Source organism: Anser anser (genome assembly GCF_964211835.1).
Source record: "Anser anser genome assembly, chromosome: 4".
NCBI lineage: Eukaryota > Metazoa > Chordata > Aves > Anseriformes > Anatidae > Anser > Anser anser.
In genome coordinates, this window is record NC_139724.1 from 4,669,373 (window position 1) to 4,684,911 (window position 15,539).

The window sequence follows — 15,539 nt, forward strand, 5'->3', positions numbered from 1 at the left end:
GCAGTTTTATACTCCTTTTGCACTTCACTTTATTCAGAAATTAGAGAGAGGCATAAAAGCTAATGAAATGCCATTGATTTGGGAGCTGCAGCTGCTCAACTTAATAAGACTGAAATAGTAGATTTGATTTGTGGCCCTTTGATGATGTTTCCAAGAACTGCTATACAAAAGTCTTTGAGTCTAAATAATTGAAAAAATGTGCAAATATCACTTCATGAAGTGTGACATTTTAACAAGGAACATTTTATATGTGTGCCTTGAGAAAGGAAGGTGATGAAAAGAAAGTTCAGCACTGTCAGGTGGCCACTGAAACCTGCCCTTGTAGGCAAAGCTGGAAGGCTGGAAGATGCTGGTACACATATGTCTTGACTAGATGCCAAGGTTAAATGCCAAGGGTACTTGGTGCAACTTTGCAGCCAAGCTGTGACGAAATGCCCAACTGTGTGGCTAACTGAAACTAGTGATGTGGTTACATATGCTTTGTGTGGAGTCTGACAAAAGGAGTCATGGTCCATGGCTGGTATTTTTGGCCTGGCATGAAATTGCATGGAAATGGATGGAGAAGCAACTTGCATAAGATTGCATGACCGTAGCTGAAGAATTTGCTTCCTTGGTAAGGTAAGAGCATGCATTTGAGCAGTAGCTGTATTTACAAGTTGCAAAGCCCAACCAAACCAAGAGGGACTTGAATGGGAAAATGCGTAGTGTATTAGCAACGTTGTTCGCTTACGATCCTGAGGCCTTGTGTTTGGATTTGTATATATGTGTCTTTCTTTAAAAACTTCGTAAGCTTACGGTTTATTTTTTTTGTCTTTTTTTCCCCCCCCCCTCTTTCCCCTTTTCCCCCTCCACAGGACCTCCTGTAAGTACAGTGATACATTGTTGGTTCTTCCAGAATCAGGGAGAAATCTATGTTAGATCCTGTTTTGTTATCACCACGATAAACTGATCATGTATCATCAAGAGGGAATTTTGATATTTATACTTACACAGCGTAAACACTCACTAATTATTTTGGAACCGAATAATTTAGTCAGAAAGTTCCTTAAGAAAAATGTCTCTAAAACTATAAAGCTTTACATTCAGCGCTCCAGATAGCAGTTTGGACCACAATTCCATGTAAGTACATTATTCTCGTTTTGCTTATAACTGGGGAACAAATATTTTGCTACAGGATAAAAATGTGCGAGTGTGTTGTCTGAAGTCCAGACTCAGTTACTCTGCCTTGTACTGGGTAGCAACTTCCTCTGCAGTTGTCACAAACTCTTGGGGTAAAGACTCCTTGCTCTTCAGAGGTACATGGGCTGACAGGCTCATTGTGGTGAAGTTGTTACTGAGGCCAGTAAGTCCTTGTGTAAAATGAATATTAAATAAGACTGCTCCATTTAGTAACTTAGTTGACTTTCATGCTGCTCTTGTTGGTAAGAAAACAGTTTCTCAGCTTTTTGTTTTGTTTGTTTGTTTTGTAGCATATTCCCAGGGTAGGTCAAAAGTCAGACTTGAAGAACAGGAGTAAACACATGAATCTCAAACATTTGTATTTGTCATGCCATCCATATTCACCATACGGTATGAAAGTGTCAGCTTGAAAATAGTGAATTAATATGCTGAACTTCTGCTGTGACCTGTTGATTTTAGTGCAAGCTGTATGTACTGAGCAGTGATAATACTTAGCCTTGAAAGATTTTGACCGTGTTCTCAGGAGTTCATAGTGGTAAGTTCATTTAACAAGCCATCAATGAAAAGCCAGGCTTAATGCATAATAGTGCAGTCTATTTGAAAGAAACATTGCCTTCCTCAACTTTTTTTGCAGTCTTCCTGTGAAACACAAAGAATAACCATAAATCATGATGCAAGTGGTTTTCCTGTAGCAAGACAACATAGCAGGAGTTCACTATGTGGCTCATTATGAATGTCTTTGACTCTGTAGGTCCCCTTAAAAAAAAAATAAAAAAGTCTAGTTCATGACAATATTAATACAAACCTGAAATAGCTCAGAAGGCTGAATTATTCTTAAAAAGTGTCTGACTTAAAATTCTGAGTCTTATATACAAAACTGCCTTACAGTACTTCATCTTGCTGAAAGTCAGTAAGGTTTTAAGTTGCTACAAGGCATTTTAAAACGTAGTTTCTGTTGCTAATTCATTTTTTGAATCTCATAGACACAGTCTGGCTAGGAGAAACTGTTGCAAACTCAATTCTTGTTTTCACCTGGGATACTGTGGTAATCCTTTTCATTTAAAATAGCAGATATTTGTATATTCCACACAGCATTCCGTGGAGTTTAGGTGCATGCTGTATTTTCAAAGGGTACTGCAGTGCTCTGTTTATTTTCCTTGTACATGACTACTGAGCATCACGTGTGGGACCAGTCAAAGGCTGGGACTTTCAATTTTTTTATGCTCTGCTATAGCATTCTCGAATTTCTTCTTTGGCACCTATGATCTAGCAGTAGCCTATGTATTTATGACCTTACTGCCTAAGCACTAAATCTTTTTTTCTTTAACCACGTTGCCCTTTATTCTATAGGGGTGTTTCTCTTCATAGCAAAGGCAATGTCGTTGAGCATTAGAAGTAGTCAGTAGCTTCTTAACTAGAATGTTTCATTTAAAACATATGATTTCCATTGTCAAAGCCCCCTTTTTCACCATGTAGTACCGATTTCATATCTGTTGGCTTGAAATATCATCACTTATCAAGAAATTAATGGATATGCACTTTTTAATTTGCCAGTAATGTACTCTGCATGCTTGTTATGTCATATGTCATGACTGTGTTGTTAATGTGTGTCATACCATTTCATCTCATTCAACCAGGGTCTACCAGGGCGAAATGGCTATCCGGTAACTCATCATATATTTATGATAGCTTATATTACTCCAAAATTATGTTTCTGTTTTTTGGTTTTGCTTTATTATTGTCAAAAGGACCTTTTTCCTGTTTCTCAGATGCCTACAAAACGTAAGACTTTCCTTAAAATAAAACAAAATCTTTGAGAAATTTTTAAAAAGAACCTCAGTGTTTACAGTGCATAAATGCAATGCACTGCTTGTTTGACATTGTATGTATTTTGTGTTGTGTCTGCATTCTTGCATACAAAATTAATTTTTCACTAGAATTAAAAAAAATAAAATAAAATAATCCTTTAGCAGGATACTGCATCTCAATTTGCCATACTAGAAAGCTGTTCAGCTGGCATATGCAATCTCTAAGTCCTTTCTTTCGATTGTCCTGTTTCTCTTGATTGCTTCCTTCAATGCACTTTGATCAAAATAAAATGCTATTACAGAGGTCTTAGCAGTTGGCTGCATAGTCTCTCAGAGTAATTTTATGATAATATATGTACTTCATTTTTCTGTCAGTTTCGTTCATATCTTTGGGATTTGTTGCCTGAAAATTGTAATATATGAAATAATGCATCTTTCTAAATTCTGTTAACAATATGTTTCATTCAAGTAGTCAGGAGAGCTGATTGTTGTGTCCCCCTCAAGAAAAGAATTATGTGCCTGGTGTCATGTGTGTGTTAGAAACCAAGTGACAAAATGTGGTAGCGGATTCATTTCAGAGGCAATACATATGCGGAGCATAGTGACTGGTAAGGCATGATAATGATCTTACTTTAAGCACTTGATACTATATCATGGAGGGCCCTTCCAAAATGATTTGCCTGTATATTTCAGACAAAAGATTATTTTTTTAGTGAGTTTTAAAAATGTTTCTGTTGGTAGATGTACACTGCTTACCTTGAACAGCTGGAGGTGGAGGACAATTTGAATGTTTTTTTCAGGGCATCTTCTGTAATTGCAGAGTTTACTGAGAAATGTTACCAATGAAATATCATCCAATGCATATCTTTACTATTATGAGTAGTTGCAAATCAGCTGGTGAGGAATTAATCGCTAGTAGTAAGAAACCTGCTTGAATGCAATGAAACCATTATTTGGTTTCAGAATGCTTGTTCCAATTTCACTTATAGTGCTTAATATGTGTGTGTGTGTTTGGGAGAAAATGGAGTGAAAAGCTTTACAAAAAAAACTTATTTTCTCATCATCTAGCTGTGAACTTTGTATACAGAGATTTGGATTTATAGGAAGAAAGACCCACTGTGACAACAAACCAGCCCTTTTTTTGCAGCTTCTATGGAAATTAAATATTTTTGGAGTTCTGTGTTCCAGCTAATGACCTTAAAGCACAGGGTGAAGGTTATGTTGTGCAATGCGTGAAAGCCTCATAGACATCTTGGCAAGTTTAGAAAATGAGTGAATGCATCAGTGATGGACTCATGGATGTTTTGAAGGCTCCACACGGACAGCCTGAAAATATTATTTTCTTCAAAGCCTGAAGGCCCAGTGCTTTGTCCATGGTCCAGCTGTTTTCTTGGAGAGGTTTGCTGTGGGATCTGAAGACAATAAAGGCACTTGAAAGCAGTGTTACTGAAATTACTGGTTCTAAAAGTGGCATTGTTATGGGCAAACTTCAGTGCGAATGTGTTTCTCTGCACGCATGCAGCCATCTATGCGTGCACATGCAAATGTGTGCCTTTGGTAGTGCTTAGCACTCATCGAATGCTACTTCTTCCTGCCTGAAAATGACTGGGAATAGAATTTGGCTTAGCTTCTTGTTCATTGTCCTTGGCTGGCTGTTCAGACACTTTCAGTTGCAGCCATGTCGTCCTGCTTTGAATGGGAAATACGTAACAGCAAGTGTGATGCTTTTTAAAAGTACTTGTACAGTCTTTAGACCTCTATGAAAAGGCTATTAGAGTTTAAAGTTATTTCTCTAGAGTCCTATTTAACTCCCATAGAAACCTTATTGCTTTAATCTTTATTAGATTTTCTAGGGTATTCTGTGAGGATAGTGAGGTATATCTGCCACATATAAACCGAAAAAGCTCTCTGCTCAGTAGGTAAAAATATATCGTTGCAATGTCACAAAACCTAGCAGCTGTTTTCTCCAAGAATTAAGTTTTCAGTGTCTTCATTCATTCTAATTCTGAAGGTACCTTAAGACATAGTAACAATAACAGTGAAAGGAATTCCAGTGAGAAATCCAAGTTCCTGGGAAGATATGGTATCATAAGTCAAGAACATAAGCTGGACTTACTGCTGATGTGTAACAGACTTATCAAGGGGTTTATAAGACTATGATTAATTAGTTATTATGTAAGGCTCCACCAAAACTATAAAAGCTGTATAGTGCTATAGCTCCTTTTATCCTTGTTAAGAGCTTTGTATAACAAATAGAGTGATCAAATTCAGAGTTATAACTCTTTCTACTTCTGTTTGAAGTTGAAATAAACTATCATAACTTCTTAAGTAAAAGAGAACTAGAAAAATGTGTAAATATAAGAATAAGAACATGGGCATTTTTTGCAGTGTTGTTGCAGACAGTCTCACTTGAGAAATAGTAATGCTGGAACTTGTGATAATAATAATAAAATAATACAGCTGCTTGGGATTGGAGTGAAGAGACAAAATACACAAGCCCTGTGGTGTGGGAAGAAAAATCTTGCGAGCTGGTTGGATGAGTAGAAGTTACTGTTTTTCCACTGAAAAAATGAAGTGGACTGAGAAAATTTTTCCTACCTCTTCTCCCAAGTTGAATTTCAGATCAAGTTAAATATCGAAGTAAATCATCCTCAAAATTGCTGCATTGTGGTACAGATGCACTATCTTCAGATTTCAGAATGAAGTGTCAGAATATGACAGTGCTTATAGAATTGCTTCATAAAAGAAGGGGTCGGTGAAATTTCTCCTCCATCTTTCCATGATAACAGGCTGTAGAGCAGCTGATACACTTACAAGACTTTAGGACCTGTGGAGAGTTTTGTCTGCTCCAGGCGACTGTGTGCTTTGCATTAATTCCCATTTTTCTCAATCTTTGTCGACTTTAGTAGCGGAAAATGCCTTAAACATCATGCATCTGAGTTTTGTACCTGTCAAGATAGTGTCTCAATATACCATAAGACAAGCAGTATCAAGATCTGTAGAGAACTTCAGATTGCTGTTAGAAGTCTCTGACTCCTGTTCTGATGTTAGTAAAGACAAAGAACGCTCCAGGAAAAAAAGAGAAGGGTTGTAAATGGGTTTGAGTATGAAGAAATAGCTTTGTATGGAAGAATGTGAAAACTGCTGTTGTGTGAAATTGGAAAAATGTGTTTTATTGTTTTGCTGTATTCCTTTGTCTTTGTCAGTACTTCTTATTTCATTGTTTCTGCTGCTTCTCCAGGTAGAGAGAGACTGAGGCTGTGTAAGCCAGTGTGCAGTAAGTAGTAGTGTAGCATGAGCCCTTCTTCCTTCCTCCATTCTTGCTGTTATATTATGAAACTCTAGTGTAATTATACATAATAAATTTCCTGGACAGCTTGGGAAGAGCACCGTTGTGAAGGGCAAAGCATTGAGCTTTCATTCTTTCTATTCTGTGCAGTGACCAGGCAAGGCTATGTTTGAGGGCTCTTTTGTATTTGCCTGCATCAAATAACTATAAGATCTGGCTCTGGTCTTCCACCTGTTTATTTTTAAGAAGCATAAAGCCAAACCAAATAGATACACTGATGGTATTTTTTTTCCTAGCATAAGAAGTAGTGTACAATTGACGCATGAAGTTTTCTAATCAGGGTGTTCTGTCAGATGCCTGCTTTTCCAGTTTCTTTCTTCTTTATTAGCATTGCTAAAGAAACAAACAAAAAAAGACTTATATGGCAAGACTTATTTTCTCTCATTTAACAGATTTAATGTGCAAGTCTATCAAAAAGAAAGTGGTAGGAGTTGGCTGGGCTTTTTGTGTCAGTTCAGGTTTATCTAATAGCCTTTATTCTGTTATTTTTTATTGTAAATAAAACATATGGTATATAAAGTTAATTCCACCCAAGAGCAAGTTTTTAAAACTCCAGTACTCTGGCAGCTCTACAGCTCTGGCATTGCAGTAAAATGAACATAACTGAAAGAATCAAAAGAGAAGAAATCTGAGAATTTTTCAACTGTGATTAAGCTCAGCCTATGGAAGTCTTAAGCATCTCTACAACAGCTGTGGTATTTCCAGTAGCTGGTCAGGGCTCTTCTTTTTCAGTTGCAGTGCAATATAAATGTCTAAGCTCAAGTATTTGCTTTGTCAGTTCCTGACCTTCCCCTGAGGATTTGACCTGGTGATCCTACAGAAGCTTCTGTCTCTCTTTTACAACATTTCTTCTTCTCAACAGGTGTCTTTGTAGACCACCTTTTATTTTTGGCATTTGACCAAAATAAGGTCTTAAAAGCATATACCAGCAAAACTTTTGCAATAAATTTCAGGTTTGGTAGATAAATATTTATAACTATTTTGGGTTTCAGAAGACTTCTTTATTTTTTAAATACATAGAAAATTCAAAACATCTGGAATCTGAGGAGTTTCTTTGTACTCAGTGATTTCAGTATGTGTTCTCAGTTCTGTGTAATTTATCCTTCTTTTTTAGTCCTGACAGTAGTGACTGGCTTGGAAATCATGAAATTTTCAGTTGACCCATCTGCCTGCTTGTTCTGAGTTCAGAGAATGCTCTGCTTCCTTCAGAAAGGTACAGATGGTCAGCTGTCCATCTCTGAAGGTTGCTGGGTTTGCCAATTTCTAATAAAGAGCCATGTACTCACTCCTTGCCCAAAAAAGAGTTGTTCCAAAAAGTTGCCAGCTGATGCCAGTGCTTTAGATTCAGCAGAAAATGAGTGACTACTCAGTATAAATTCATAAGTATAAACTAATTCCTTAGAGCTCTTTTTCTTCTTTCTCATAACCACTTTCCATTAATACATTCATTACAGTAGATCAGAACTCTAAATTTTCTTGCTGTGCTCATCAAAACTCTGCATATGAGCCATTCAGTACAGTGACCAAACTTTGAACATCCAAAAACATGCTTTGGTCCATCTCAAGTGTAATACCAACATCACAGCCAGTCCCTAGTTTTCTTTGTAGGCCATACACAACTGTCACAACCCTGCCACAGAAGCTTGTAAGAGGAGCTAAGTTTCTCTATTCCAATCAGGCCACGAACCCCAAGAGCTGGGGCTGGGGAGATTCGACATTCAGTTCCACTCCAATGCATGGAGATAAGCCAGTTTTCTATGGCTGTAGGTGAAGGAGGCTTTCAGCCTTTTCCATGGATACATCTGTCAAGTTCAACACTCAATGGTAGCTATTGCAGCATACCAGTGTGGCCTTTTTCAAGCCATACCTGTGTTATATGATGTGAGCCCTGAGCAAAGGTTATCTGAGTACAAACTTTACCTTGATATTGAATCATAGGTATGGTCATAATTGCAGTTTTTAAGCTGTAGTCTCAAAAATTACATTCTGGCACCATTAATATTCAGATATGTGTGGGATAAAGTTAACCCTGGGGAAAAAAGTGGGTTAGACCTTTCCTGCTTGCAGTTGTTGCCATCCTGTAGTATCAGTTAATAGACCTACAGTGGCAAGTTGTGTCAACCTGTCTGTTCCTAAAAAACTTCTATGACACCTCAAAAATCTTCATAACAGTCATAACACAGTGAATCAGAATTTCTCAACAATGCAATACCCTAGCAACAGTTATAATGTTCCCCCAAATACTCTTCAGTTTAAACAGGCACAACAGACATTTGCTGTGAAGCAGGTTAATGATGATTATTCTGTGCTATGTGGAATGCTATAACAATTCAAATTATTTTTTTTTTGATTTTTTTTGAAAAGTACTGCAGCGAGGACGTAGTAAATAAACGCCCAGTTTTGCTTACAAATTTTTGGACTGTGTCTAAATTCATGTGACTGCTTGCATAGTAACTGTAGCCTTTCTAATGAGGTCACATTAATACCAATAATGTTTTTTATGACCTTTGAATCTATGAATCATATATAATACAATTCATCAGTTTATTTATATGCTGATTTTTTTGCACTGATATGAGATAATCATTACAATTTCTTTGAACAGAAAGATCTGAGATATTTTAAAGTCACAGTTTCTATTAATTGTGTCACAGATGATTGAAGCTACACATCAGCACACGTTTATTAGCTTGTTGCAGCCTGATTGCCATTTTGAATGAACCATGGGCTGAATCCTTTCATCTGTAACATCCATGTAATACTTAGTGCATAAATAAGAAAATGCAGTGTTTATTCCAGCAGCTCACTGAAGGACGCAGAGTGCCCCAAGTTATTCTATACTGGTTACTGTGATCACTGAGTAACTACTGACTCGTGGAAAAACCAACGGTGAAAAACAAAACAAAAAAAAAAAAAAAAGAGGAGGTTTCTATGCTTTCCCTCATTTGTAGTTCCAAAAAGAGAGGTGACATAGATGAGTCAAAGTAGAAACTTCACATGATGACTTCAGAAAATGATTTGGGCTGCAAAAAATGCCTGCCCACATAGTATGTTCTGATTTAAATTAATTTCTAAAATATTTTCTACATAACGTTATAAATAAGGTTGTAAAAATGAATAGAATTAAATAACATGATAATAGGTTTCTTGATGCATCATTACTAATATGGACAATTGTTACTACATGCTGGATTCTCCAAGAATCTGTCTCAGATGCATGGACAGAGAACTAAAATCCTGAAAAATCCACATCTCTTCATGGCATTTTGTAGATGTGAACATGAATTGAGCGTGATAACACTAGTATGCTGTAGGTTTCTGTGAATCATTGTAGAGTTTAGGTTCACAGCTAATGTCAATTCGAAATGATAAAACCCCATATATCTATCAGGTAAATTCAGGTTTATAGCTGATGGCAGATAGATAGGTGTAATTAAACAACTAAATGTCTTTTTCAGTATTTTCTTTCATAGCTTTAAATTTAGCCTCACTTTTGTAATTAAGATTGTATAAATAGGGAAAGGAATTAAACTGCTTTGTCGGTTATTTGACAGTAGAGATATATTTCTGGTCTCTCTAGTCTACTCCACTGGCTTCAGTTTAGCAGCTAAGCAGGTGGCATGTAGAAGGCTGTAGTTAGGATTTTTCATGTCCATGCTTTGGCAGACATAATGCTTGAACTGTACCTAAGATCATTCATTCTTGCCTTTCTTTGGGAATCCTGCTTGAAATTTCCCAGTCATTTCCTTGCAACACACGTTGCAAATCTCCAGTGTAATGGAAATAGCTTTACTTATGAAACAAACTACCTTTGAGCAAAATTATGCATTCCAAATGTTTTCCCAGCATATGCATGGATAGATATTGTAGCTCTGGGCCTCATTTCTCAAACTGTATTTGTGACAATCGCATGCAGATAGACAGTGAATAACCAGTAATAGTTAAAGGTGCCTCTTGCAATTTGCCTGAACTGTCCAGTTTCTCACAAGTTTTGAGATTCAAAGGAAATGTAAAATCGCAGTAGAGATCCTGTATTTAATTACTGTTTATTTCTATCACAAGTGGGAAGAGAAATCCCAAACTGTCATGAGATTCTTAAGTCAACAATTCATTCATCTTGAAGCAGAGTTGCAAATATGACACATGAATTTCCTTAACACTGGATCTTTCATTTGGCTCTCTAATATAGCTGAAAGATATCTATCACTTTACTACCCATATAGCTCCCAGATGAATATGCTTATGGGCATAATGGAGTTTGTGCATTTTCAATCCAAATTGAGGCCAAGGGCTGTAATATTTCTTTGAAGAAACTTGTTCCTAAGTCACTAGCCTAGATGGTTTTATTCCCAGATTTCCAGAAAATGTGCGATGGAAGTGCTCTCTCAAAGCCTGGTTGCACACCTGCTTCCCTCTGCAGCCAGGTTTCGGGTCCTGTTTATGACAGAAGCCCCACAAACAGGGAACATCTGGAGCAGACAAGCACCTGAGCTGTTTGTCCTCAAAAAGCCAAGTGAGGAACTTTCTCCCCATTAGGAACCAAAAGGTTTTTTTACATACCTGCAGTGGGCCACACGCTGCTTAGCATCATCCAGTGATTTCACCAAAAATAGTTTGGGCTAGCATTTATCACGATAATAGGATCTCAGCCCCGTGTTTTCATGCTTCTTTTTTAATGTTAGAAGTTAGGTGGTAGAACAAAGCCTTAAAGTACTTCTCTGCTCCTGGGGATCTGTTGGTATGGGCATGTTTAATGCACACTTTGCCTCTTGCACCACAAGAGAAATACTAGGGTGTTATTTGGACTGCCTTTGTTTTCCTGTTTGAAAAGATGAGTTCTCAGCTATGTGCGTGCATACCAAACTCAAGATTAGTTAAAGCAGTTACATTTCTGAAAGCAAACATGCTTGTCTGGTAGGAAAGATTTACACAAGCAGTATGGAATGTCTATTGGAAGTTTTTTCCATGACTGTAGGATACAGATAATAAATAACCCTCACAAAATGGTGGTGGATTTTTCTTTTCTTCTTTTTTTTTTTTTTTCTTTGGCTTAAGGTAAAGCAATTAACATTATTTTTGCTAATACTAAGATCTACAAAGTACTGAATCTAGAAGAAAATCATTGAGTTAAGAGCACTTTAGGTTTATTTAGTACAAATTCATAGCAGTTATTCCCATGATAACTGAGAGGAATTTAACCCTTTGCCTCACAAAAGGAGCATACTGAAAAACAACCATATGTACATGAGCACTCATCAGCTGAAAGTAATATTAAGTTTTTAATGTAGAAATCTGCTCCTTTTATGTGGTATTTGTACTACAATAAACTGCTGTTTACTTATGGTTGATGAGGCTGGAATTCTTAGCAAATGAAGTAAAACCAGGAAAAAATTGGAAATTGATAAAAAGCCATGCTATTCTTTCTGTAACGGTTTCTCTTTTTACCAGATTGCAACTAAGATAAGCAATGGTAAGGATAGATTATTCTACTTTAGTTCATGTTGAACAGCACTTACCCAACAAGCAATCACAGAAATAAATGTGAGGGCAAAGTGGATTTGGGACCTTGCAGAGAAAAACACAGAAGACAAATTGCATGTGTGAAGGAAGTGCTTTATTTATCAGCACGCAGATTTTTTTGAAACAAGTTTTGTCACTATACTGGACCTTAAAGGTTTTATATATATATATATATATAATTTTTCAGTGGTATTTGATATGTATACTGAGTTTTTGGCCTACAGCAACTGGAGTGATTTCAGTTTGCTACTCACAATTTGTTTCAGAGAGCTTTGTTAGCAATGGTGCAGTTTTTGAGTGTGAAGGTTGAAAGCATGGATTACAGAATGCTCCAAAAGCACCAAGAGTAACTAACTTACAGCACTTTAGTAACTTTTGTAGTGCATAATATAGGATTTGCATTCCAAGTCAATGTGAAAGTCCAAGTGCAGATTCCCCCTTCCTCTCCCCCCTCTCCCTTTTTCGTTTTTTTAATAGGAAAACTTGAGGGAGGTTTGTGTTTTTCATTCAAGTAGCCTGACTGATTAGCTGTCCTTCAGTATACCTCAAAAGAGGAAATGACCTCAACATTTCCACTTCCAGCTGTGTGGATCAATTATCTTTTTATCCATTCTGCAAACGATGGGAGATCTCTCATTTTAGCTCTCTGCCCTTAAGGTATCTAAAGTATAATCTGGTATTGCCATCACATACAAATTGTTTCTCCCTAAATGGGAGTGCAAAGAAACTCATTTTTGTTCTTCATGCTGTCACCAGTTTCTGCAAGAATCCTTTTATAAGCTTGAAATCCAGTTATGTCAAAAGAAAGTAATGAAAATATTTTATTTGGATGTGTTCATGTGTGTCATCCACAAACCTTAAAAGCATAGTCTAGAGATTGTAAGAACAAATGAAATAACGAAATTGATAAATGTTTTAGGATTTTAGGAGCTGTTTCACCGAACTGTATTCTGTCTTTGAATTCACTAGTTCAGCGCTACTAAACTTCAATTTCAGTTGTGTAGTTGGACTGAAATTAGGAAACAGGTAAGAAGAATGATTTGCTGGAAAATGGCTCAAAAAAAGCATAGGTGTGAAATACTTGGATTTGGAAGTTTTTCTTAGTTTGGGATGGGTAGCCCATGTTCTATGTCATGCATTGATCTGATTTCAGTACCTTTCTTTTCTTGGCTAAATGTTTTGTTGGCTGATTTTGCTCATTTCTGTTTGCGTAGCAGTTGTCAAGGAAGAAGAAAAAACTTCTTTCTAACTGCATGGTTGGGACACTGGTACCACTTTGAGTTGAAGGGTGATTTCAGGATAAAAGTAGAGAAATTTCTATTTGTTTCTAGATGGGGTAGCTGCAAGAAGCAGAAGTATAATTATGAAGAAAGTCAGTATCTTCCCTTAAATATCTTAAGGGTGAAGACAGGCACCAACTTGGTTTCGGAAGATTTTGTGGAGATATGCTTTTGTTCTCCCGTGTCCAAAAAAAATATTAAATAATAATAATTAAAAAATCAGCTGCTTTTCATATAAATTTCAAAAAACACAAACTGAATTTGCCATAAAAGAAAAGGAATTGGCAGGAGAAGTTGGACCTGTGTAGCTTTTCACCTAAAAAACAGAAAAGAACTGCAGAAGAAGTTTGAAGCAGTATTACTGCTGAGTCTCTGAATTAATATGACAGGATTCTTCCAGCATCTGCTCAGTAGCCTCTTATCAAGCCAGCTACAAACAACCCCAAAATCTTTTTAGGATTGGAAAATCCATCATTTTCCCCCTCTTTAACCCCTTTGAGTGAAGTATTGGAAAGAAAAATTCTTGAGTTTTCCCATGTTTTCTTGAGTTTAGTCTTGTAAAAATTCTGGCACCAATAGAAAGGTTATTCCATCTCAAATATAATCTCCTTCATTATCTCATGATCTTTCAAATTTTGGACTTTGTTAAAGTGAAATGCCCAGAGTCTTGCATGAAAGGTCATTAGGACTATCTGAGGTCAGTGAGACAGAACAGTAAGGCAATAAGTGAGCCCTTAGCTTCCCAGTGACAATAATAAGCAGTAAATGCACAGATTTACAAATAAAGATGTTGTGTGCTTGTCTGAGCACTTTATATGCTTTGTTGTGGTTAATTAGTTTGTTTTCATGGGCACCATAATAAATGTTCCTTCTGGAAACCAGTTTTGGTACTGATCGTGGTAAGATCTTTGGGAATTTTTTTTTCTTCAAGGACTAGAAATAATTCTTAAGGTGCAGATCCTTTCATTGCTACATCCCACTTTTCTTGTTAAACTGGGGAAATAGAAGAGGTGGTACATCATTAAAAACTGTATGGGGAAACACTTCAGGAAGAAAGAATGAAAAAGGTTGTAGCGCAGCACTGCATTCTGCTTTATTTCCTGGAATGAAATAATCCCCTTAAGTACGTTTTAGATAGTTTTCCCATAATGTTTTGTGCTTTCTGAGGATGTATGGGTTCCAAAGCATTTTGGGGGGGACAGAATTGAATGCAGCATTACCAACTTTTAAGGAATAATTTAGGTTATAGTATGCTTAAAACAACAGCAGTGGGTTTAAACTAGCCGCCCATATATTTGTGCCTTTTAAGTCTGATAGGTACATGACACAAGTATCTGAATGGGCTTGCATGTGCAGAATTTTATTTTCTGGTGTCTGAGCACATGTGGCAGTGCACAGCTGAAAGCACCTGCTTCTGAGTTAAAGTTTATACACAGTGCATCTGTGCAGGTTTTTTGTATGTTGTATCCAGATGGAAATGCTGCATCTAGTGCACCGGTCTGAATGTTGGTGTTTTGGTTATCCTCAAACTGTTCAAACAGCTTTCTTCAGAACACGATAGCCACAGGAAAGAGATTGTAGGATTTTTATTTTTATTTTATTTTTATTTTTTAATCTAAAGGTCTATTTATAACCCTTGGCTTTTTGTTTTCTTCTTTTAAAACCATTGTAACTGTTCTTTTATGGGGATATATCTGCTCTGATTGATCTCCTTTCTTGTAAGTCAGAAAGGAAGAATCTCTATGGCATCTATATCTTTTTCTGAATTCTCTGGAAGCCGCATCTAAAATATGTGCCTCTTTAGGTGGATAAAAGGAGCATGACACTTAGATTCCTTGTATCCCAATGGAGCACAAATTAATTAGGCTACCTGCTCTTGAGTTTTGTTGATGTTCCAAAGGTGATGGTTTCACTAAGAGAGGGTCAAAAATCAGCCTATAAATGTTATGTCTCTGTGGTGTTGCATTACTTGCCAGAAGACTGTGTTTTTAATTTGACTTTATGGTCCGCATTCTCCCTAAAATAAAAGATTTTTAGAAACCAAAGAAAGAGATTGACTGAAAGAAGTGAAATGATTTTTTTCTGGTATTCTGTAAAGCCATCAAAACAGGCAGCAAGAAAGATTGTTCTTTAGGAGGGTTCCAATGAATAAATGGATTTACTTCCATGGTGGTGTTGGGAGACAGGGATTCTTCAGAATTATTCCAGGAGAATGAAAATCTAATTTATCAAAGTCATCATGCCACAGCTGTTACAACAATCTATCTCCTGCTGAATGCCAGCCAACTAATTTTTGAGAAGTGATATTTTTCACAGTTTATTGTTTTCTCATCAACATGGCACCAACCACATCAAATATTTTCACACAATGTCATTGGCATTGACGAATTAGCCATATGCTTT

General features: G+C 36.7%; 1 protein-coding gene across 10 annotated transcripts in view; it reads left to right on the forward strand.

The window, feature by feature from the left end:
* The window catches only part of COL25A1 (collagen type XXV alpha 1 chain), a 304,900-nt gene that overhangs the window by 153,291 nt on the left and 136,070 nt on the right, over positions 1-15,539 (forward strand). For 8 of the 10 annotated variants that reach the window (XM_083833714.1, XM_083833711.1, XM_083833717.1 and 5 more), the window contains exon 1: positions 953-2,843. Coding sequence is in view for 1 of the 10 variants with exons in the window: in XM_083833712.1 (XP_083689838.1) it covers positions 855-862 (8 nt within the window). In the remaining 9 variants the exon portion in view is untranslated. Of the gene's footprint in view, positions 1-854; positions 863-952; positions 2,844-15,539 lie in introns of those variants that run through there. The other 2 variants (XM_083833713.1, XM_083833712.1) reach the window with 2 other exon arrangements.